The following is a 24262-nucleotide window of genomic DNA, read 5'->3' as shown; positions in this document are numbered from 1 at the left end:
GGTAGTTAGTGCACACTCAGTACTCCATCGACACAGCCAGAGATTGCTTATTGGAAATTCGAGATGTTAAGCCTCTGTTGATTGAACCCTAGTACTGCTCACTGTATCAGTGCGGGTTCATTGTTCCTAGGGAGTCAGCATCACAGATAACCTGTTATGGTCATATCACACCTCTGCCCCGGTTAAGGAAGCCTAAGAAGGCAAAATTCCTCTTCGAAGTTCTTGTCAACTTTTACAGAGGAGCAATAGAAAGAATCCTGACTGGAAACATTACTGGCACGGGATGTGCACGACCTTCTCCCGTCTCCACCTGAATAGTTCCGTTTACGGCACTGCTGTAGTCTGTCTTGGTAAGGAAGTAAAATAAAAACAAAATGTGAAAATATAGCATGCGTCAGCCACTTGTCAGTGGGGGCGGGGCAACTTGAGGTGGGGGTGCTGTAGCACCACCTTCTGAATTTCCTCAAATGGCCACTTGAGGCTGGCTCTAAGAGTGAGTCAATCCCTGTAGACTCCTGTGTTAAAATGCCGAATTCTACAGCAGGAATATACGGTTACAATACCACTACATCTACATTACCCTCATTCACACAATAAACAACGTTTACTGTTTGCACAGTCGTTTTAAAACACTGGTGTTACATGTTTATATGCATGTAACCCTATATTCCTTGAAAATATAATTAGTTTTTCCTTTCATGTCATTACTTACGTTACTTTTATATAGTTTATTCTATCTTATTGCCTATTTTATTGCTTATATTGTATTATAATTTTTATATTTTGACTGTTTATACATTTTTAACAAAGCATTATGTCAGGATGGGGAAGTGGGTGATCTCTTGATAGGTAAACCTGAAGTATGTATGTTTCCTTTCACTGTAGGTGGTGTTGCCGATGCTGTGCAGCTACATGTCTCACTGGTGGGAACATGGACCAGAGAGCAACCAGGACAAGGCCGACAGCTGCTGCACCTCTGTGACTTCTGAGCACATGAACACTCTGCTGGGAAACATTCTCAAGATCATCTACAACAACCTGGGAATAGATGAAGGGGCCTGGATGAAAAGACTAGCTGGTGAATATGGCAACACACTCTGCATGTATGTGTGTGTGTGTGTGTCTTTAAAGTTGCATCTCTGTGACTGCTCCACAGTATCTCTCTCTATCTCTCTCTTTCACTCTCACTTATGTCCCTCCAAATATGTTTACCATGAAATGTGCTTCACAAATAGCGATGACTTCATGAATTACAATGTTATGTATAGACCTTGTCCCACTGTGCTCAGGCTATCCTTAGCCCTGGGCTCAGAGAGTGTGCAATGTGAAAAGCCCAACAGTAAGGGTTCTCTATTCTAGTAATATGCAATTTTAAATTCACGGTTTTGTTTCACTATGTTTGTTTGTCTTGTTTTAAATACAATTCAAGGTGGGTTTACAAGGTTCTAAAAACATACGCACACACACAGACACACACTGCCACTGAATCGAACTAAACACAATGAACGCCAACTAAACAACGAAGCTAAAAGCAAAATCTTTGTCCGATGCTCAATCGTTAAACCCCATCTCTGTCCCTGCTTTAGTCTTCTCTCAGCCAATCATCAGCAAGGCCAAAACCCAGCTGCTCAAGACCCACTTCCTGCCTTTGATGGAGAAACTCAAAAAAGTAAGTCTCGTCATTTCATCATGTAATATAGATTGTGCTGTAGTTCATTCGAATATTGGTGGACATTCAGCACACACATATAGCACTTACAGTTTGACTGTTGACTATCCCTCCAAAATTAAAATAAAAAAAATAGACATGTAACACGGCCCTAAGCTATCAGACGTTTGCAAGCAACGGGTTGAATACTTTGACTGTAAGTTTGTAAGTCTAGTGCGGCGTTTTTGCAAAGTAGGATTATAGTACAACTAGTACTAGTACTACTATAGTACAACTAGTACTAAGATCACAATGTAATTAGTGTTCAAATGAAGAGAAAGCGGTGTGTTGCTGTGTCCTGCAGAAGGCAGCAGTTGTGCTGATGGATGAGGAACACAGCAAGGCAGAGGGGAGGGGAGAGATGTCAGAGACGGAGCTTCTCATCATGGACCAGTTCACCATACTGGTCCGAGACCTGTATGCCTTCTACCCTCTCCTCATACGATTTGTTGACTACAACAGGTACAGTGCGCTGATTTGATGGTTCCGACGCTTCTCTACTTAAACCTGAGCATTTCTTCTGAAACAGCAAATATGACCAACATCACTTTCAGGTGTGAAATTACAACTATGTGATCCTTGCCTCTATGCTTATCCTGCAGATGCTGAATAACTTAAAGTAAGCTGCATATGGGCTGTATTCTGGAGAAAGGATGACGTTTATGGACATCGATAGTTGGTGTCTACAACATAAGTGCTTTGTTATGCTTAAGTCCCTTTAAGCATAACAAAGCACTTTGTGGAGTTTTCTTGGAAATGAACAGAAGTTTACATTCAGTGTTACTCACCACACCACATTGTGCTCATATCCTTGAGCTCTAACAAACATGCATTTCCATCCTTGTTGCTACAAAGATCTTTTAACTGGTTATGAAACAGTCTCAATGTAATACTTATATGACCTAATTAAGCAAGTGTAAGCATACAGACCCAGATCCGGCTCCTCCTCCGGTCTGCTGGTCCAGATGGGACTGTCCAAATGCAAGGTGGTGGTCGGGAGGATCTTTCACATAGTCCAGGACGACCTGCACATAGACTTTGGAAAGAAGTTCCACCGTGGGTGCTGGCGCACCGACAGAAGCTGCAGCGGGGTCCGTCTGCGGCTGCAGAACCTGGAGTTTACCACCCTGGGGGCCAACACCCACTTCTGTAGGTCCCAGGACGAATTGCTGAGCGCGCTGGAGGGAACGGAGGAACGGAAGAACCAGAAGCAGGATTGAGCGGGGAAGAACTTCAGACCCTGCTGCAGTAAAATGAGACGTTTTCTAAAGGGAGTCTGGCGGCTGCATATCTTTACAACACAAGGCGGTGGTGCTCATGGAAACACTACCGCTTTTGTCCACAGGGGCCGCCAAAGTCCACACAAAATGAAAGCTCCTTGTAGTAACTTTAAATATTTTAAGTCCTGCATTGTTTACATGTGTACTAGCTTGCAGTCTTCTTCTTCCCTGACTTTGTTGGCACATTGCTGCATATCTTGGCATGTTACCACCTCCTCCATAGCGCTACTAGAGGTCTATAACTCCACAGCAAACCTTTAAGTAGTGCCACTATCACTAAACTGCCTTGGTATACTGACAGGGCCAGATGGCTGAAAGAGTCCAACCCAGGGGCTGAAGAGCTGTTCCGCATGGTGGCAGAGGTTTTCATCTTCTGGGCCAAGTCTCATGTAAGCAAATCACCACATTACATGCTGCTGATTTAAAATGTCACAGTGAGAGGTAGTCAAGGGAGCGCTACACAAGATCTAATGATAGACTGAATGACAGAGCACATCGTCATTTGTACCAGGTTCCTAAAACCCACGTATTGGTATTTCAGATAAATAATACTGAATCAAATGACTCCCTGGACTGGTCCAGTCTGCAGCTCCATGGACCTATTGGATAAATGTGGAACTGCAGACCACACATTCTCCCTAGGCTCAGAAAAACATAACCTCAAATCTCAATTTGAGTCATGAATTATAAATATCAGTATCAAGAGTCTACAGCCGAGCTCACAGCTCTGACAATGCTAAGATGCTGATGTTTAGCAGATACAATGTTTACCAATGTCTTAGTCTAGATGTTTGCATGCTAACATTTGCTATTTAGCACTAAACATTAAGTAGAGCTGAGGTTGATTGTAAAGTCATTTGTTTTGCAGCATTTGTTCATAAACTAAAGTATAGAACTAATAACATTTTTTACCTGATAACGGCGTTAGATAAAAAGTCAGTAGGGTTTATCCTCTCATGGTCATCAATGTCTCCAAAATATAAAGGCAATCCGTTTCAGTCTTGACCAAAGTGGTTGCCCAGCCAACCGACAGACTGTCACACATTACCATCACTGAAAACCACCAAGAGTTGCGTAAAGACATATTTATGTCATTTATTTGCTGGCCACAATATGAAGCCCCAGAAATGTTTTACACATGCCAAAAATGGCAGCCTATTGGAATGTAGTGTACATTTTGTTATGAAATATTTAGGCCAGCAGTCACTGAACCATCACAGTGTATTTACATACCTGACCCTGTTATTAACCCAAGCTGTCTGAAGCTATTACCGCATCAGACGGCACGACATTGTGACCGCGGAGTGACGAATGGTGTCATCTATCTGCAGAACTTCAAGAGAGAAGAGCAGAACTTTGTGGTCCAGAATGAAATCAACAACATGTCCTTCCTCATCACTGACACCAAGTGTAAGATGTCAAAGGTATGGACACATGGACATCAGAAGTGTCCTGTGGATTGCTTGTTACGTGTGCGTTAATGCACAATGAATTATAAAGAATAACATAACACACACTTAATATACCTGTCTGTGCATTTCTCTGCCTCAGGGTATAGTTTCAGACCAGGAGAGGAAGAAGATGAAGAGGAAGGGAGATCGATACACGATGCAAACGAGTCTTATCGTTGCTACCCTGAAGCGCCTGCTTCCTGTTGGACTCAACATCTGTGCCCCCGGAGAACAAGAGCTCATTGCACTGGCGAAGAACCGCTTCACCCAGGTAGGAAAACACTGTCTACTAGCTTATGAGAAGTAGGAGACACTTCCATACTACTACATAGACTGTATATTGTGGTGGAAAATTTCTAGGTTAATCGGGAGAAGAGAGTTTTTGTTCACAAATCAATAATGAAGTCATCAGAAGATTCAAAGTTGTCTTTTTCCGTTTATTCTCTTGCAAGAGGGAAGAAAGCACAGCAACTACGTATTCAGTAGACTGTGTGAATGCTTCGACAAAGTGCAACATTCAACATCATTTATGCATACAAAAGGTTCACGCCTTTACAACTTCAGATAATGTGTTAAAAGGGGAGTATGGGTATTTCAGACACAGGCTGTTTCTGCCAGGACATTCAGTTCCGGTTTCAAGGTCTGTCTCAATCTTTGTCTTGCAGACAAAGACAACAGTGTCTCTTCACTTCTCATCCTTGTGGGATGAGATAACGGGACACCTGGATACAAAACTAATTAAAATCATCTGCAGAACTGCTGTTCTGTCTCTGTCTGTGTTCATCACTTTCAGTTGTACATTCTTTAAAACTTCACATGATACGATAACATATTTTCCCATTACAATACAACAACCCTCACCTGGATTTCAGGTCAAACGGTCGCTTCAATTTTCAAGTTGCATCATATGCCAACACAAATGAGTTGATATAAGATAACAATATATTAATTCCTTTTTCAGTTTCAGTAGTTTTTGGCAGTAAATATTGGTAAGCCTATGGAAAATCTCCATTAACACAATAACTCTTCCAGTATTGAAGAGAGCAGATCACTTGTTTTTAGCTTCGGTTCACTAGTGCTTTCATATACTGAGCAGTATAAATATCTTGGCACGATGCTCAAAATGAAATTTAAAGAAGCTGTCAGTATTGTAGCTCAGTCAGCGGGTAGAGCACTGGAATCTCTGTACGTGTATTCCATACGTACACACAACTATGTAACTCATGTGTATGTCCTGTGTCTGACTATGTTTCTGGTGACCATACGAGTTGTAACACTGTGCATCACAGAGTTATTCAATCCTTCACAAATTTACTTCACAAGTGTCAAATGCTTTGATGCTGGAATAGACTTGTCTGATCAGAGAGCAACTAAAAAGTGATTTAATTGGGACATTTTGCATGGCTATCCCCTGGCTAAGGATTTGAAATCTCTGTTTCAAATCGACGATTTGTCATTCCAGATTCGGACCAAATGTATTGTCTTTTGTTTTATTGTCCTATCTACGAGGACATAACGGATGTACTCGATAGTAAAATTACCTCAATTTATGTTGATTTCTTTTGGCTGGCTGACTATAAAAAACTTGAGTTGTGCTTCAGGAAACAAACCTTTTTTGTAGCAGATTTTATTTGCCAAACCTGGGAGGGAAGGCCGAATATTTAGTTTGGTAATTGAATGAAGTGTTCCACCACTGCCGCTGTATCTTTAATGTCTCATAAACCCAGGAGGATTTGGCATTTTATGCACATAAAGAAATCAATCAATCAATCTGAGCCTACCAGAAATGGACATGAACCTATCATATTGCCACTAATTGTAAATGACTTGGCCTGCTGATCATTATTTGTATGCAACAGCCGACATACTGTAGGTTGTCTTGCTGAGAGAGAGGTCCACGTTTCTACGTGACGAGATTATTCTTTTTCTCTTTTTATTCATCGATCATTATGAGGCAGTTGTGTGTCTCTCTCCCTCGCTCTATCTACTGTGACAAACTCTCTGAACCTTCAGTTCATTTAATCCCTGCATCAATCTGACGGCAGCAGGACACATATGCTGATAAATCTGCAGCCTCTGATCCGAGAAGTGACACATCAGAGCGCAGTGCCGTTTCCGACGGCCGTCCACTGTGTTTAAATCATGTTCAAATGACAGAATTATACACAGCTCTATGCACATCACACTGGTCGCTTACAATGCTGCTTTTATAGAAATCCCTCAATGACTTAGCCCCAAAATATTTGTCCTGCATGCATAGAAGTTATTTCCAATTCCTGTAGCACTTTAAATATCTGTAAAGCAATTGTATATAAATTGTGCTGACACATCTGTTATTAAATGGTTACCGTTGTCTGATGCATTCACTCTGTTCACAGAAAGATACAGAGGGTGAGGTTCGAGAGGTCATCAGGAACAATCTCCATTTACAAGGAAAGGTAAGAATACTTTGAGCTGGTATTTAACAGAGTCACGGTACTGCAAGAATATTTGGGATAAGCTGAACATGACGTCATGCTTTATATTCAGGCAACAGAGAAGTGTATACGGTTTGTAGGGGATAGTCTGAATGGCTCAAATCCACCGCATACAACTGACCTGAGTGCTCATAGAAGTGAGCAGCTAAGTTATAATTGTGAACTAAAACTGAAATTAAAGTAAGCTGGGAAAAATATTATTGAAACTCAAACTAAATAAAAAGATGTCCTTTAATAAAAACTAAAATTATACTGAAACCATATTGCCTGGTAAAAAAACGAATAAAAGCACGATACAAATAAACCTTCATTCATCTCAGTTTTATGTCACTCCCAAAAAAGGAGACGGCATGAATTTCTGTAAACTCTCGTGACGTTGAACCACAGAAACAAAACCGAACTGAGACTCCAGAAGATGTCGCATCTACGCAATTAATCCCTATCGTTCTTCACATGCAGTCTGAGTACAAGCCCGAGCACAGTTCCACCGTGTCTGTCACTGACAGACACGGTGTAATTGGAGCTTCCATAGTTGGTCACGTAGAGGCGATTCACATAGTGAAACACCAAGCGACGTGAGAAAGAGAGCTGAAACTCAACTGAAATGACATAGAAAAGTCAAAACTTGAATCAAATTTTTAAAAATTCCAAACACCTTGGTGTGCTGGACCCATGTCCTCATATTTGTGAGCTGTATGTGTGTTCCTTGTACAGCTGGAGGACCCAGCTATTCGTTGGCAGATGGCTCTATACAGAGACCTCCCTAATCACTACGAGGACACCTCGGACCCAGAGAAGACTGTGGAGAGAGTCCTGGAGATCGCTCATGTCCTCTTCCACTTAGACCAGGTGTGTAAGTGGGTGTGTGTTGTTGATGACACAGAGCCGACAATATCTGAAATATTGCATTTCAGTAGTTTAGAGAGTGCAGGCTATGGAACTATCCATATGATATCCACAGCTCTATATAATCATATTTGGGTTGATGTACAGTATCTTTGTGCTCTTCCATGAAGAGAAGCTGTCCTGCTGTCTTAGAAGAGCTGTTGTGATTGGCCATTGTTAAAACTGCAAAAATAGACACAAGCATGTCTGTTGTTTGAAGACAATGATGTACTGATTGAATGCACTTCTCTGAGCAGTTGTTGGATTATGGCGTTATGGCTTCCAGACGCCAGAGTCGGGCGTACTGAGTGGTTCAGTTTGTGTGTTTAGGTTGAACATCCTCAGCGCAGCAAGAAGGCCGTGTGGCACAAGCTGCTGTCCAAACAGAGGAAGAGAGCAGTGGTTGCTTGCTTCAGGATGGCACCGCTCTATAACTTGCCCAGGTACGTTATGTGTGTGTGTGTACAGTACATCTGGCGTATCTTGTTGGAAAGTTTTTATTCCTACTGTGTCTCCCCCAAACTAGGCACCGGGCTGTCAACTTGTTCCTGCAGGGCTACGAGAAGTCCTGGATCGAGGCAGAGGAACACTACTTTGAAGATAAACTCATAGAGGACCTCGCTGTGAGTTCATGAATGTAAAACAGATGGAATTATACTCTTGATTAGGGGAACGCAACCCAGATTAAGAGTTTAATTATGTTGTGTCCATGGCGGAGGGAAGTTCAAGCAGTATTAGAGAACATGAGCTACTTTCTCTCAAAGCCGGACACCAGAGAAGGAAACATAAATGACGATGATGTCAACGAGGATAAAGTGTGGAGCTGCTCCATAGATAATGAATGGGAGACTGTATTTCTTTTCCTTTTCTGCACCCAAATAAGCTTTATCTATTGAAGTGTTCTCTGTTGTGAAACAAAAAATGTACCCAAATACCCAGGGTTCACTCAGTGTCATCTAGAACATCTTTCCCAATTCCCAAAGTCCCGCCCCCCTTAGTTACTGTTGCTAGGTCCTACAAGCTTGACAAAACGAAACATGGCGTCGCTGGTAGATGCAATATAGCTTCAGGAAGCCGACAGCAAGGACTCAAGTATGAGGGTATATTTACGATGATAAACTTGTTTATCAATATTGTTGGACTGTCTTATGCTGCGTTCACACCAAACGCGGCACGAATTAATCGCGCGAGTAGATTACATTTTCCAACTTCTGCGAAATATTCGCGTTACGCCCCGGCGTGATAGCCCCTATCAGCGTTGAGTTGCTCCCCCTGTCATCAGTGACGTCCTGCCGTTGTTGAATCAGGAAATAAATACTGTAGCCGTCTGTGTTCACCCAGAGCTCTACGATACCTCATATCAGAATCAGAATCAGAACCGTTTATTGCCATGTATGTTGAACATACAAGGAATTTGGCGTGACGGGAGGTGCAAACATTTAACAATCAACAACAATCAGTGCAAGTAGAAACATATTAAAATGTACAAGAGATATGAAATATGAAATAAAGTAAGATATAAAATAATGAAAAATAAAATAAAGATGAAATATAAAATAAAGTGAAATCTAAAATAAAGTGCACAAACGAACAGATAACAGGACTATAAACAACGAACAGACGACAGGACTATAAACAAGTGTGATGTAAGTGTAGTGTAAAGTGTCGAGTGTAATAGAAGGGATGCAGGGGAGTGACCGGTGGGAATTTGTCCTGGGATGACAGAGTCAGTGGGGGACCCGGGCTCTGTTAATGAGCCCGACTGCGGACGGGAAGAAGCTGTTCGTGTGGCATGAGGTCTTGGTCCTGATGGACCTCAGCCTCCTACCAGATGGAAGTGGCACAAACAGTTTTTGTCCAGGGTGAGAGGGGTCGGCTACAATCTTCCTTGCTCGCTTCATGGACCTTGAAGCGAACAAGTCCTGGAGGGACAGCAGATTGCAGCCAATCACCCTCTCAGCAGAGAGAATGATCAGCTGCAGCCTGCCCTTGTCCTTGGCAGTGGCTGCAGCATACCAGACTGTGATGGAGGAGCAGAGGATGGACTCAATGATGGCTGTGTAGAAATGCACCATCATTGTCTTTGGCAGGTTGAGGTTCTTCAGCTGCCTCAGGAAGTACATCCTCTGCTGAGCCTTTTTAGTGATGGAGCTGATGTTCAGCTCCCACTTGAGGTCCTGGGATATGATGGAGCCCAGGAAGCGGAAGGACTCCACCGCGTCGACGGGAGAGTCACACAGGGTGATAGGGGCTGGTGGGGCTGCATTCTTCCGGAAATCCACAACCATCTCCACTGTCTTTCGAGCGTTGAGCTCCAAGTTGTTCAGACCGCACCAGGTCACCAGATCAGGTCAGTCTCCCACCTGTAGGCGGACTCATCCCCACCAGAGATGAGTCCAATGAGGGTGGTGTCATCCGCGAACTTCAGGAGCTTGACGGACTGGTGACTGGAGGTGCAGCTGTTGGTGTACAGGGAGAAGAGCAGAGGGGAAAGAACGCAGCCTTGGGGGGAACCGGTGCTGATGGTCCGGGAGGCTGAGACGTGTTTTCCCAGCTTGACGTGCTGCTTCCTGTCAGACAGGAAGTCTGTGATCCACTTGCAGGTGGAGTCGGGCACGTGCAGCTGGGAGAGCTTGTCCTGCAGCAAAGATGGGATGATGGTGTTAAAGGCAGAGCTGAAGTCCACAAACAGGATCCTGGCGTAGGTTCCTGGGGAGTCCAGATGCTGGAGGATGAAATGAAGGGCCAAGTTAACTGCGTCGTCAACAGACCTGTTGGCTCTGTAGGCGAACTGCAGGGGGTCCAGGAGTGGGTCTTAAGGTGAGACAGGACAAGGCGCTCAAAAGACTTCATGACCACAGAGGTCAGGGCGACGGGCCTGTAGTCATTAAGTCCTGTGATCCTTGTTTTTTTGGGGACGGGGATGATGGTGGAGACCTTGAAGCAGGCTGGTATGTGGCATGTCTCCAGGGAGGTGTTGAATATGTCTGTAAACACCGGAGACAGCTGATCGGCACAATGCTTCAGGGTGGAGGGGGAGACAGAGTCTGGGCCAGCTGCTTTGCGGGAGTTTTGTTTTTTAAAGAGCCTGTTGACGTCACTCTCCAGGATAGAGAAAGTCATCACTGTGGAGGGGGGTGGGGGGGACACTGTGATGGGTGATACAGAGGCGTGGACCCCTGCTGGGATGGGGGAGGGGGACCTGGTGGTCTGGGGCTGGTTGATGGAGCTGTGGGGGATGGAGTCAGGGCTGTCCCATTGTCCATCAAAGCGACAGTAGAGCTCGTTCAGCTTGTCTGCCAGGCGGAGGTCGTTCATGGAGTGGGGGGTTTTAGGCTTGTAATTGGTGATCTGTCTAACGCCTCTCCAGACAGAAGCAGAGTCACTTGCTGAGAGCTGGTGTTGCAGTTTCTCAGAGTACAGATGTTTAGCATCTCTCACCGCCTTACTAAACCTGTATTTTGACTCTTTATATTTGTCCCCACTCCTAAAAGCCTGATACTTTTGCAGTCTTAGCTTTCTGAGTTCCGCTGTAAACCAGGGTTTGTCGTTATTGTAACTCACCCTGGTGCTTGATGGAACACAGCTGTCCTCACAGAAGCTGATATACAGTATGAAGTCACAGCCTCTGTGTACTCATCCAGACTGTTGGTAGCAGTCCTGAATACATCCCAGTCTGTGCAGTCGAAGCACGCCCGAAGATCCTCCATAGCTTCACTGGTCCACTTCTTGAATTTCCTCACCACAGGTTTACAGAGCTTGAGTTTCTGCCTGTATGAAGGAATCAGATGGACCATGACGTGGTCAGAGAGACCCAGTGCAGCACGAGGGACGGCGTGATAGGCCCTGCTGATTGTGGTGTAACAGTGGTCCAGAATGTTCTCCTCTCTGGTTGAGCATTTAATAAACTGTCTGTATTTGGGGAGTTCATGGCTGAGGTTTCCTTTGTTAAAGTCACCAAGGACAATAACTAGAGAGTCCGGGTAGGTCTGCTCCACACACAGTATCTGTTCGGCGAGTGTCCGCTGTGCCTCCTGCACATTGCCCTGCGGCGGCATGTAAACACCGACCAGTATAAATGAAGCAAACTCACGGGGGGAGTAAAAGGGTTTGCAGTTAATGATAAAATATTCCAGATCAGGAGAACAGTGCTGGAGAATCACTGTCACATCGTTGCACCAGCCACTGTTGGAGTAGAAACAGATTCCTCCACCCTTCGATTTGCCGGAGAGCTCCGTATCGTGATCCGCTCTGAACAGCTGGTAGCCAGCCAGCTGGAGCGCAGAGTCCGGAATCGATCCACAGAGCCAGGTCTCAGTGAAGCACAAAACGGAGGATGAAGAAAAGTCTCTGTCTCTCCTCACCAGTAGCTGAAGTTCATCCAGTTTGTTGCACACTGAGCGGACGTTTGAGAGAAATATGCCCGGCAGTGGTGTGCGGAATCCACGTGTGCGAAGACGCACGAGCACGCCGGCCCGTTTCCCTCTCCTACGTCGTCTCACTGCATGGGCTAAGGCGAGCGCACCTTTGACTAGAATGTCCAGTAATTTCACAGAAGTTAGCAGAAAAGTTGGGACTAAGTCCGCTGTAGTTGTTCCCCTGATGTTTATGAGCTCATCTCTGGTGAAAGAGCTCCGGGTATCGCAGCATAAAACTGAATTAACGACGAAAACGACACAAAACAATGCGCACCAACACGTCGAGGCAGCCGTCCGCGGCGCCATCTTGATGAGTAGTGCTATATCAATAGAGACCAAACTATGTGTATAAATGTGTGTGTAAACCATATGGTACAAACAATGAATAGACGCTGCCGTATTTACGTCTACATGACGTTAGTCTGAGTGTTGGTGGAGCTGCTACTATGTTAGCATAGCCTAGCACCGATCCATCCGAGCTCCATTGAGAAGACAAGTAGCCTACAAATCGGCATCATTACGTAGTTATTTCAGAGTCCCTTTTTGTCGGTTTATTGCCGTTAAATCACAGCCAGATCAGTTTATTTAGTGTTCATACAGCTGTAGTAAACAGCGACCTGTGGCTTGCTAGACACAGTGAACACAGCTCGATAAAATCCACGGAGCTCCTCTGGACTATGTTATGAACCAGACATGACGGCGTTTAGTTTCCCGGGATATTTGTGACTTCCACAACACCTACTAAGCAGAAATAGGGGTTATTTTTTTCATGGTTAATGGCGGACAGTTGAACGGCTTTCAGGGCGATAAGCCGCGCCCCCTCTCCGGCGCGTCCAGCGCGATTCGCGCGATTCACACGAATGAACACTGGTCCCCGGCATTTTGACTGGTGGCGCGATTGACGCGAATATGCGGCGCGATGAATTCGCGCTGCGTATTTGGTGTGAACACGTGTTTGGTGTGAACACGGCATTAGGCCACATATGAATATTGAAAATGGGCTATTGTTTAGTTTTCTTCCAGTGTGCATCATTGAGTCTCCTGTGAAAGGAAATGTATGTTTATGTTTTAGAAACCAGGTGACAAAGAGCCATTGGAGGAAGAGGAGGGGGTGAAACACATCGATCCACTTCATCAGCTCATTCAACTGTTCAGCAGAACAGCCCTCACAGAGAAGTGGTGGGTTCTGTATGTATACTGTATGTAAGATACAAGGCTCCACCCATTGTTTCTGCTCTGACATAAGTCATAGTTCATATTCTAGCAAACTGCATTTTCACACGTCTAGTAAAACAAGGGCTGTCTTCTGTCTTGCTAGTCATACTAAACATTTACTGCTGTCGCTAATGTGTGTGTGTGTGTGTGTGTGTGTGTGTGTTTCAGTAAACTGGATGAGGATATTCTCTACATGGCTTATGCTGACATCATGGCTAAGGTACCAGTGACGATGACGATGATGATGATTCCTCCTTTTGCAACATGTCTCTGCTGTCGACATGTAACTCTCATTTTGTATCACTCTTCGCTCCCTCAGAGTTGCCATGATGAAGAAGATGAGGATGGAGAGGAAGTAAAGAGTTTTGAGGTAGGCCATCAGTCACTCACTTCCGCCTACCCGTCGTCCATGACGGTCTCGGCTGTAAACGAGCATGCTGCTGACGTGTGTGTGGTTTTGTTACATGAATAGGAGAAGGAGATGGAGAAGCAGAAGCTGTTGTACCAGCAGGCTCGGCTGCATGACCGCGGAGCTGCTGAGATGGTGCTGCAAACCATCAGTGCTAGCAAAGGTAGGTTTTACGCACTCATCCCCCACCCTGCCTCCCACTGTAACTACTGTTCTATTACACTACTAGTTAGTAAAATGTGCCATATTGTCACTTTCAGGGCTCAGGTTTATGCGTGTAGGTGTAAGCTTAAGTCAGCAAACATGTTTTATTTTTCAAAGCTGGAGTAAGAAGGAGCTCACTTGCTTGTTGACAGCACTCTAAAGCCTATTTGAAAGTGCACAAATTTCACAGTCGGCAAGCATTCGTTTACATCTATTGACTATACAAACTTTGATTAGACAACTTGAGCAAACATGGTTCTACAGGATATTAATGATTCACTGAATGGTCCACAACACATTTGAACTGAAATGTTATTGAAGAATATAGAGTGACTTTATTGCTGCATGTTTAAGTCTTCTCTGCATGAGAGTGGGAGCTAAGTTAGTAAATGTAAAAGTGCATTGATTGTTTGTTGGGTGCGCCCTGGTAGATAAAGTTGTGTGTCTATGTGTGGTTCCTCTTCACAAGGTGAGATGGGTCCCATGGTGGCCTCTACTCTGAAGCTGGGCATAGCTATTCTCAATGGAGGAAACTCTACTGTACAGCAGGTATTTAAGCGTTCCTTAAGACCACAGTTGTATAGTTATTCATACCATATCGTGTCCACCTCCTGTAGTTGTTTCAAAGCAGAATTTGGTCTAAAATAGAACTCAGCTGTCCCATTGTCCTGTCTCTTTGACAGAAAATGTTGGATTATCTGAAAGACAAAAAGGACGTGGGCTTTTTTCAGAGTCTGGCTGGTCTGATGCAGTCATGCAGGTAACTCTACAAACTCTTCCTGTTTTCAAGACTGAAACATTTCATTACTTTCAATGTATCCACACCACAGGCGGGTGGGTTAATGGGTTCTGACTGTGCTTTTGACAACAAGTTCACTCAAAGAGCAGTCAAGTATGTTTAGAATTTTGAGAATTGTCTGTCTTTAAAAAGGCGGCTACTGACAAGTGACTGAATAAGACTACTAACCGTCATCATGCCAGCTATTCCGCCTTATTGTGTTTGTGCTCACGCTCATGTGACCGTTGTGTAGTTTGTTTATAGCCTAGCATTGGCTTTTTTTTTGTGGACATGTCAGTATCATGAATGTTTGTTTGCCGCCAGATTATTTTTGGCAATAATCCAAAAAGTCCCATTGGCTTTTTATTGAGGGAACCAGAGCGATGCTAACTTTGGGGTTAGCCTACAAAAATAGGTCATCCCTGCAGCAGGCGTGAACAAAGCCGCTCTCTTCACACTCAATGGGACGTTACACAGACTGGCAGGGTAAAGTCCGTTCAATGTAAGCAATGGGTACAGTGCAATCAGGAACTGCTAATAGCTTCAACATCTGTTTATAACAACGGGGCTCAAGGTGTGCATCTCCCAATGCATTGTGGGAACTGTAGTTACAAAACGTAGAGCATGATTATCCTCCCAAATAGAAGTAGAAGCATCAGAATTCCCTTCAGCAATCAATGTTGGAACACACTTATGATCTTACAGTGTTGGGTCTTTCACACTCCCTGACTATTTTGGTGCAATTAAAGCGTAACCATTCCTTTTATTGGTAAAGGTAATGTTTCAGCCGCTAGAATACTTTATATTTTATGAAATATGGTGACAACTTTGGTAGTCATAGTTGGATAATGGTGTTTAATTCTAGCCAATGTAAAAGGCAGGGTTGGTAATCTTTTAAAACATTTCTGGTATTTTTGTTAAAATTCTCATTACAGCCAAATCAAAATGCTTTGACAAAAAAAAAATTCTGTTATCTGTGGCTGTCAAAGGACTCTAATAAGACCATCCAATCATTTTATTTTGCCTGAATGTAATGATTGGACGGCTACCTGCTACCTGATCTACCTGTTTGCAATCTGGCCGTGCACTCATTGTTCGTTACCGGAGTCTTGACAGCTGTGAGTACTGACAAGGGCCATGTTTGTAGTTAAAGTTTATTATGACAAGTTTATGTTCATAATGAACATTTTGTTGGATTAGATTTGGAAGGAGGCCTGCATGGAAGGGCTGTCAGTGTTGCACACTTGGCGACTTTCTCTGTACATGTAGCAACTTTGGGAGCTAGTACTGCTAGCTACTTTAATTGAAAAAGTGTTGGCAACACTGAAATGGGTTTTTGGTTGAATGATTTTTAAAATCTAGCATACTCTTATTGGTTTCTCAAGATTACCAACGCTAGCTTTAAGTCTCTCCATTCACATACATCAGTCCAGTGAGACGCTACATGTGAATAGGGTAAACATTTTGACTAAAAGATATCACCAAACACTTGTAACAATTCACCTAATTATATTAACCTAAACAGGGAAAGGTACAAACGCTAAAATTAAAGGACACTGGCGGATCTGAATTGGTAGGTATACAGACACTCCATCTGACTGCATAACAGTTGGAGGTACAAAAACACGCTGAAAGGTCTTCTCTATTCGATACAATGATGGACCACCTTAGACACAAAAGAAACCACACATGTCAGTTAAATATAACACCGTATATTAAAAAGCAAACTCCTACGGCATACGGGTTGCAGCACACAAAACAAAAACCGTGACGCTACCGCTCTACTCCGGCATAATAAATTAAACATTTGCAAAATATCACTCAAACCCCGAGTCCCATCAGTTACAAAAGTTCCTTAAAGTAATGCAAAACAGTCTGATGACAAACAAACAAATCCCCAAAACAAAGTCAACAACAGACATGGAAGCGTGGCGAGAAGCCGGCGGTTCCTTTGTCCCCACAACTCACGCAACCCCACCACCGCCCATCTAGCTGGTGGTCCTCCGTGCCGTTTCCATTGAAGTCTTGAGCTTAGTAATCCATTACTGAAGTAACTAGCGGTGTCCCACAGGGTTCCGTCCTGGGCCCGCTACTGTTCATCCTCTTTGTCAGTGACATTCCCAGTCTCCTCAGTAGCTTCATATCCATGTTCGCCGACGATACAAAAATCTACCAAGCCATATTGGACACCCACAAACATCAACACACAAGTCTTCAAACTGATCTAGATCAACTCCAGGCCTGGTCAGTTCTGATGCAAATGCGCTTCCACCCCGAGAAAAGTCTTGCACCTCGGACACAACAACCCCATTCTGACCTACACAATGATCAGTGCAGACGGAGTTACACATACCCTCGAATCAACAGAAGCAGAGAAATATCTTGGTGTAGTGATCGACCATAAACTGAGCTTCCAAAAACACATTCAAACTCAAGTGAGCAAGGCCAACCGCACACTGGTGCTATCAAACACACCTTTAAAGCAATGGTCAAGACATCATTTTTACACCTCTACAAGGGACTCGTCCGCCCTCATCTGGAGTACGCTTCAGCCATATGGTCAACTAAATTCAAACGGGAGAAGGATGCAATTGAACAAGTCCAGCGTCGGGCCATGAGACTGGTGCAAGGCACTTCCAATAAATCCTACCCAGAGCGACTAGTACACCTAGGCCTACCCACACTGGAATACCGCCGACAACGAACAGAGATAATCCAGTGTTTAAAATCCTACAGGGCTACAACAGCGTTAAATGCAACAGACCCTGCTCCACTTGCGGAAATTCCATGCTACGGCCATCACTATCAACTACAACCCGAGGCCACAGTCAGAAACTACAAATACAACATCAAACTGGCATCAGGGCAAATTTTTTCACAGCCAGAATCAGCATGGCATGGAATACCTTAAGGCAGGACACAGTCGACAGCCCTTCCTTAAATACATTTAAGTTGCGAGCAGCAGATTGGAAGCAGCATCCTCACTTACACTATTACACCTTCTCCTAATAAACGCTGATTCCCCGACTCCCACGTATAGTCTAACAGATATTCAATCATGACTCATCTGAAGAGGATTGATTTAAAAACTTGGCACCGGTCTCATTACCCTAATCGGGTACCTATTGACCGTACTAAAGATTGTTATTAAACTCTTGCTTCGGATCCTTTTTGCCGATCAATCGCTGGCAAAACGTGCTCTCCGAGTCCACCAAACGTCACTTGCTTCCCTCTGTTTGCGCGCACCATCTCCTCTCGCGTCACTTCCCCCCTGTCACAATCTATACACGCCAGGTAAACATCAAATAATAACAATAACATACCCTAATCCTATCCTGTGTAATAATTACAGGCAACTAATAACATTCCTAAATACAGTACTTTATATAGGTGAAGGAAAATAACCCACAGGTTCCCCATTCACCATTGCTGTACACACATGAAGACTTCGGCGACACACTTCCACACTTGATTACTTTCTGCAATTATTTTTTGTATGTCAAGTCTTCTGAAATAATTAAGACATGTTTAAATATGCAAATGATGCATTATCTTAATGAATAGGTGCACATTTGCATACATTTCCAGAACAGAAATCTGATTATTGGATAAACAAATTCAAACTATTGTTTCATTTTGTTTAAATATTAGAGTCAAAGGTTTTTACAGATGGAAACTTCGATATCTCTTTGTATCACTTCATAAATCAGAAAATAGTTATAAGTTTTTAGGAATAACATGTTGTATAAATCAGGCTCTGAATGATATATGTACAAACCTTCAGAATATAGAGAGGAATGAAATGGTAAAGTTTGATGTATGAAAGAGCTGCTGAAATGGAGATTTCTGGATCAGTCTGAGAACAAACTCATTTAGATAAAATGGCCTTAAAGAGATGTTTAGTTCAATGACAAAGACACTACAGTTGATGACTGACATTAAGACAGTTATTTTTTTGTATGACAAGTTTTCAGATTTTTTGTTTAAATATGGAAGTTAGGTATTATCTAATGGTAACTTTTGGTGAATTTAGGAGAAATCTACAGATGCAAATAAACAAAGATACACACCAGAATGTGTATTTGTGATGTTTTCTTGTTATGTTATAAAAGCACAGTGGTGGGCCATCAGGGCCTGCAAAGCCTTCTCTGCTGGCCTAAACAGAATCACAAAGTTATAGCTATTTTATAATTTAATATTTTTTCTTAAATACACTACATGTATTGTAATTTGTTTTCCCATTGTCTTATTTTCTCATTGCACAGCTCCTGTCTTCCTCAGTTGCTCTGCTTCCAGTGCAGCTTGTTTTAAGTAGAGCTTTTATCCAATCAGATTTCACCTCTGTGTCTCTAGGTAAGAAGAGAGGCAGAGGCCTGCAGACTCACAAGTGCATCCATGTGCAGTTTAAGTGAATGGGGACGATATTGTTGATTGTCATAGTGTTCAACCAATCAGATCTTTAGTTTGACATGTTGGGCGTATTCTTTGACGTGTCAGAGCCTGCTAGCTGGACTACAAGTACGTCAGCATTACTGCAGCTCAGTTTCCATGTGCAGCTCTGCAGTGAGGTACAGCGTGTGCTGTGATTGGTCAGTGGGCGAGCACGTGATTATCGTGAAACGATCACGTGATTGTTAGGTCCATAACTTTTGAACACAGGGAGAAATCGCCCCCTTTCCTGCAGCCATGTGCTCTCAATCGCCTCCAAAACACAACAGCAGGTTTAAGTCAAAATCAGATGGATTTATTATCCAAGAAGCATAAAAACAGATACAAACAGTTACAAACCGAATCACACTACTAATAACAAAACAAACATATAAGTTCCATGAAATTGAGGCCCCGTCCGCACCACACGACAGATTGGTGTATCTGCCCCATGGTACCGAGGAGGTCTGAATCTCTCCTGGATTGACATCTCCTTTTTCCCCCAAAGTCTCTGAAAAGTCTCACATTACATATCGATCAATGATTGGCTGAAGTCCAACAAGCCCCTCCTGGGCCGTTGATCCATTGTTTTGATCTTCACACCTCGCCCAGCCACTTTCACACAACCCCCCCTCCAGCACATTCCTCAAACCCTCCTCTTTCACTCAATGCATGAAATGACAACACTCCTTGAGTCAAAACCTTTACAAGTAAATACACTGTATCACATAATATCCATAATTAGGAGCTTCAAAACCTAAATTTCTCACATGATGCAGCTCAGCCAATCAAATATGGGCATTCTGACAAGTTTCCTGACTCGAGTGAGATGTACACACACCGGGACACAGGGCTGAGACGAGGAAGGAGAGCAGTACATTTGTTACGTTAGTTGTGAAAGTAAAATCATACGACGGAGTCCAAAAGAGAAGAGTGGGTCGCGGCTGGTCTTTAAGGGGTGATGGTAGACCCCGCAGACAGACCAGTTGAGAACCACTGTCCTACATGAGCGCAGAAAACAATATATTTCCCACAGTTTAAGCTTCTGCATGTTCCAAATGCACTAGTATTATTCAAACGTACTGTTCGGTTTGTAAGCTTCGTACCGAACGGTTTAATACAAATACGTATATAGTAACAGCCCTAGAAACGAATAATAGCTGTGGCGCCATCATGTGGTTATAAGGTGGTATTCCAGCTGCAGGACAGGAGTGAAGGCCCAGGTATGAAATGCACAGCCCGCCACTGAGAAAGCAAAATTTCAAAATTGGCCAGTGCATTATGTTTTTTTCTGTAAACATAGGACAACAAAAATGTAATTAAGCATTCCTTTAAGGAGGCACTTTTGAAACTCAGCCTTATCTTTGGATTCATCACTGAGCTTGTTATGATCATTAGTGTTTACTAATATACACACATCAACATCATTATTTCCTCTTGTACTGAACCTACAGCCTCTCAGGAAGGTGGCTGATGTGCTCGTATTTGTTACAAAACAAATACGAGCACATCCTGTTAGCCATCACTATGCCATATACTATATTATACATTAACTCATATTGGCTCATTTATTTTTGCCAGGTAGGGTCAGTGCTATGTCCTTGTTGGGTAGAACTTGAAAGAAATATAACAACGTTATCACATTGATGGTTTTCTGCTGAGCAGATTGAAATATTCACATTAAAATAAAATTGTGATATGGTACTCTGGAGGATGGTCAATGAAGACAGCGCAACATATCAGAGATCCACACTACATTTGATTTTGTTTCAGTGTTCTGGATCTAAATGCATTTGAGAGGCAGAACAAAGCTGAAGGACTGGGAATGGTGACAGAGGAGGGATCAGGTAAGCTTCACTACTCTTTATATCTCAAGGTCATAACAATAGAAAGAAAGGTTCTTTGAATAATCATTTTTCTGAATTCAAGATTGGTGTTTACTGACAATGGTTTGTTGATATAAACATGCTTTTTCTTCACCAGATACAGGTCAAATTCAAAATTGCCACTTTAATTGAAAATTGTACATTCAAACCTACATCTAAAAACCAATGCTTGCTGAATCCATTGGTTTAGTAGATGGATGCTAATTCTAATATAAAATGTTTCTTCCTCTTATTTAAAATCTTTCCTAAGAGGAAATGGAAAGCGTGTCTGTGTTTTATCCTTGTCAAATCATTTTTCTTTATCCTCTCATCACTTTGGTTGAGCAATTTGTTGAATTTCATGAAGTGGTAATGCAGTACTATCTGTTTTTTATATGCATTATTAAGTGGGATTTCCTAGTGTACATGCGTACGTGCTTATGATTTGACTGTTACATCTAATGTGTGTATGCATTTGTTACAATCATCCTTTGGATTGCATACTGATACTTCAGATCTCCTTTGTTTTACTATTGTGTTGCACTAGATTTTGAAATACAGTCATAACTACCGAATAATATTCTCCATGTAGCAAAGTAGGAATAGTGTGTCCTACCATAAAACCTCTCAGGGAGGAGCTCACAATCAATGTTTGGGAGCACAGACTTTGCATTATGGCGTTTGACTTTCCTTCACAGAGAGTTGGTTTCTTCAAACCATGGAAGGATCTTTTCCAAACCTGAACCATGACCGCCTGTTTTTCTAACTGTTAACGTTCAATCTCTGAACCCATTGGCTATTAGCCTCTGCGGGCAGCTGCCAATATTTCTGGGATTTATTATTCCTTGCAGTGGTCAACTTTTTGCAGTCCGATTAGCAACTTTAGACCCAACACTGTAGTTTGAGTTGAGAGACAACGAGGATCATTTCACAAGTAGCCAGTTTACAAGCTAATTTAAGCAAACAGAAAAGCTAAATTTGTTACGGATGTAGTAAGGACCCAGGAGCAGTACGACAAACACCAGGGATAGTTTGACTCGAAACTTTATTTTCTTCGGCACACACACACAACAGGAAGAATATCCACAGAAAAACAGCGGCAGGTTCTCATGGTCGGGGACAGAAGGCTGAGCGAGTTACCAGGGCAGAGGCGAGGTAGTCCGAAACAGGCAGGGTCGGCAACAGGGAATCAGTCCATGGGTGAATGTGGGAAAGTTTAGCATGAATGCAGAGAACGATCTGGCAGTGAGTGTGTGTGAGGCAGGGGTTTAAACAGTGAAGAGGCAGAGTGAGCAGGTGAGAGTGATGAGCTGATGAGGTGAGTGTGACTGGCAGGTGCACTGAATGAACTGATTAGGTGAGTGAAAGGTGGAAAAAGCTAGACAGAAGTGACAGAGCTGTGACAAAATTGTCATTGGACGATAGCCGGTGGGTTCCCAGATTGCATTTTGTCCAATTTGTACCACTGTTTTGTTCTCCACATGGACTGTTTACCTGCTCACACTACTCACAGAAAACACATTTTGGAAGGACCCGACAAAACTTTTTTCCTGTTTTTTAAGCATGAAGTCTTGCTAGTCAATTAAGTCAGGTATGACATATACTTTATGAACAGACTCTACATTTCTATGCAGAACGTTTGAGCGGGCTTTTGGTTGCATGCCTGTGTGGAGAGCGAAAGAGGAAGGGCATTCACGACTGCTTCATTTTAGTAGTCATCAACTACTCCCAAAGACAAGTTGAATAGTTGATTAATTGCAGGAGGGTTATCAAGTTATTTTCACCCAATAAAAATGATAGGTTCTTGTGAAAAAGTACAACAAGTAAAGAGCTACCTAATGTAGGCGGGATCCACCTGGGGGTAGGTGAAATAGTCCCTGATTGGCTCTGAGAGGCTGTTTACAGTTGAGCCACGATCTGATTGGACTAAACTCCCAGCAGGCATGTCTGAGCTGGAGGTACTGTCTGACTGTATTATCAACACGGCTGCTTTCTCGATAGGTTTAGCTCAAACTGGAGATACTATGTCTGCAATTAGTTAGCTTTTTATTGGTTTAAAATGAGCTTGGCTACTTGTGAAACAATCTGCTCTTGACATCGTCTCTCAACTCCAACTGCAGTCTCGCGTCTCAAATTGCTATTCGGTAAACTTTTTTTTGGTGTACGGAAGAGGAAGTCTTGGCCCGGATATCTGCAGGTTACACAGGAACCCCCCAAAAATAGCTGCTTGCTTCCCGAGGTTAAATCGTTGTCCGACCAATAGCCAATCGGTTCCTATAATTGGTTATAACCTAATATCTGTATTATCACTTATATACTTTTTACTCTGTGGGATTTTAAAAAATCAAATAAAGATTAAAATCTTTTTGTCTTTTATCTTTGCTCAGTTTATGTATCCTGGCTTCATGAAGTTTTAAACTAAGAAGTCTCTGCTAGTTGATTACTGGTTCTTTGTCGTTACTACAGAACGTGAATGCTGCTCTAATGATTGCTGCACAATATCATACGTTATTAATGCAATGATACTATTTGAGGTGAAAGGGACAGCTAATATGTGTTTATCCAACTGTTTTTTACTGAATTGAATTATATTGTTGTCAAACCCTGAATGTGCAGAATGAAGAGAAAATTCAACCAGTAATTACTATAACTAATGTTTTTCTACTCATAATTTCCTCATCGTTGTCTTGAAAATAAAAAGTAATCACATTAACCAGCTTTTTAACTGAACAGGTTCACCATGAGTCTACAATCAAAAAATACATAAATCACAAGGGCTTGGTATTATATATATTTTTAGATATTTCTTTTAGATTCTTTTTTGAGTTTTACTGAGCTCGACAGGTTTTTTGTCAACTCATCATTTTTTTTCCATGTTGACCAAACAACCAAATTGGGATTTTTTTTAAAGCTCTTTTCCCTCTATGTAATCGTTTTCTTTGTTTCTTTCTTTGTTTCTTACTTTCTTTCTCTCTTTCTTTCTTCCCCCTGTTTTCCTTTTCTCATTTTGGTTTACTGCACTTTCTTCCCTTCCTCAGTCATCACTCATGAGCGTGGTAATTATGCCTTCTGCCATTTCCTTGTGTGTTGGTTGGTCTCTCTCTCTCTCTCTCTCTCTTTCACTACAGTCGGTTAGTTGTTGTG

General features: G+C 42.8%; 1 protein-coding gene across 1 annotated transcript in view; it reads left to right on the top strand.

Annotated features, from left to right (window-relative positions):
* The window catches only part of LOC116401565 (ryanodine receptor 2-like), a 28405-nt gene extending 5984 nt beyond the window's left edge, over nucleotides 1-22421 (top strand). Inside the window, exons 10-26 of the mRNA XM_031880027.1 lie at nucleotides 886-1078; nucleotides 1587-1669; nucleotides 2013-2170; nucleotides 3290-3377; nucleotides 4320-4412; nucleotides 4540-4710; nucleotides 6818-6877; nucleotides 7631-7765; nucleotides 8132-8244; nucleotides 8328-8424; nucleotides 13292-13398; nucleotides 13603-13654; nucleotides 13754-13804; nucleotides 13907-14006; nucleotides 14517-14596; nucleotides 14731-14807; nucleotides 21027-22421. Coding sequence (XP_031735887.1) covers nucleotides 886-1078; nucleotides 1587-1669; nucleotides 2013-2170; nucleotides 3290-3377; nucleotides 4320-4412; nucleotides 4540-4710; nucleotides 6818-6877; nucleotides 7631-7765; nucleotides 8132-8244; nucleotides 8328-8424; nucleotides 13292-13398; nucleotides 13603-13654; nucleotides 13754-13804; nucleotides 13907-14006; nucleotides 14517-14596; nucleotides 14731-14807; nucleotides 21027-21159 — 1791 coding nt within the window. The 3' untranslated portion in view covers nucleotides 21160-22421. The remainder of the gene's footprint in view (nucleotides 1-885; nucleotides 1079-1586; nucleotides 1670-2012; nucleotides 2171-3289; nucleotides 3378-4319; nucleotides 4413-4539; nucleotides 4711-6817; nucleotides 6878-7630; nucleotides 7766-8131; nucleotides 8245-8327; nucleotides 8425-13291; nucleotides 13399-13602; nucleotides 13655-13753; nucleotides 13805-13906; nucleotides 14007-14516; nucleotides 14597-14730; nucleotides 14808-21026) is intronic.
* The last annotated feature ends 1841 nt before the right edge of the window (nucleotides 22422-24262 follow it).

This window comes from Anarrhichthys ocellatus, unplaced genomic scaffold, assembly GCF_004355925.1.
Source record: "Anarrhichthys ocellatus isolate YVR2014 unplaced genomic scaffold, GSC_Weel_1.0 scaffold531, whole genome shotgun sequence".
Lineage (NCBI taxonomy): Eukaryota > Metazoa > Chordata > Actinopteri > Perciformes > Anarhichadidae > Anarrhichthys > Anarrhichthys ocellatus.
Note: the sequence above shows the minus strand (reverse complement) of the source record. Positions and strands in the feature narration are given on the sequence as shown.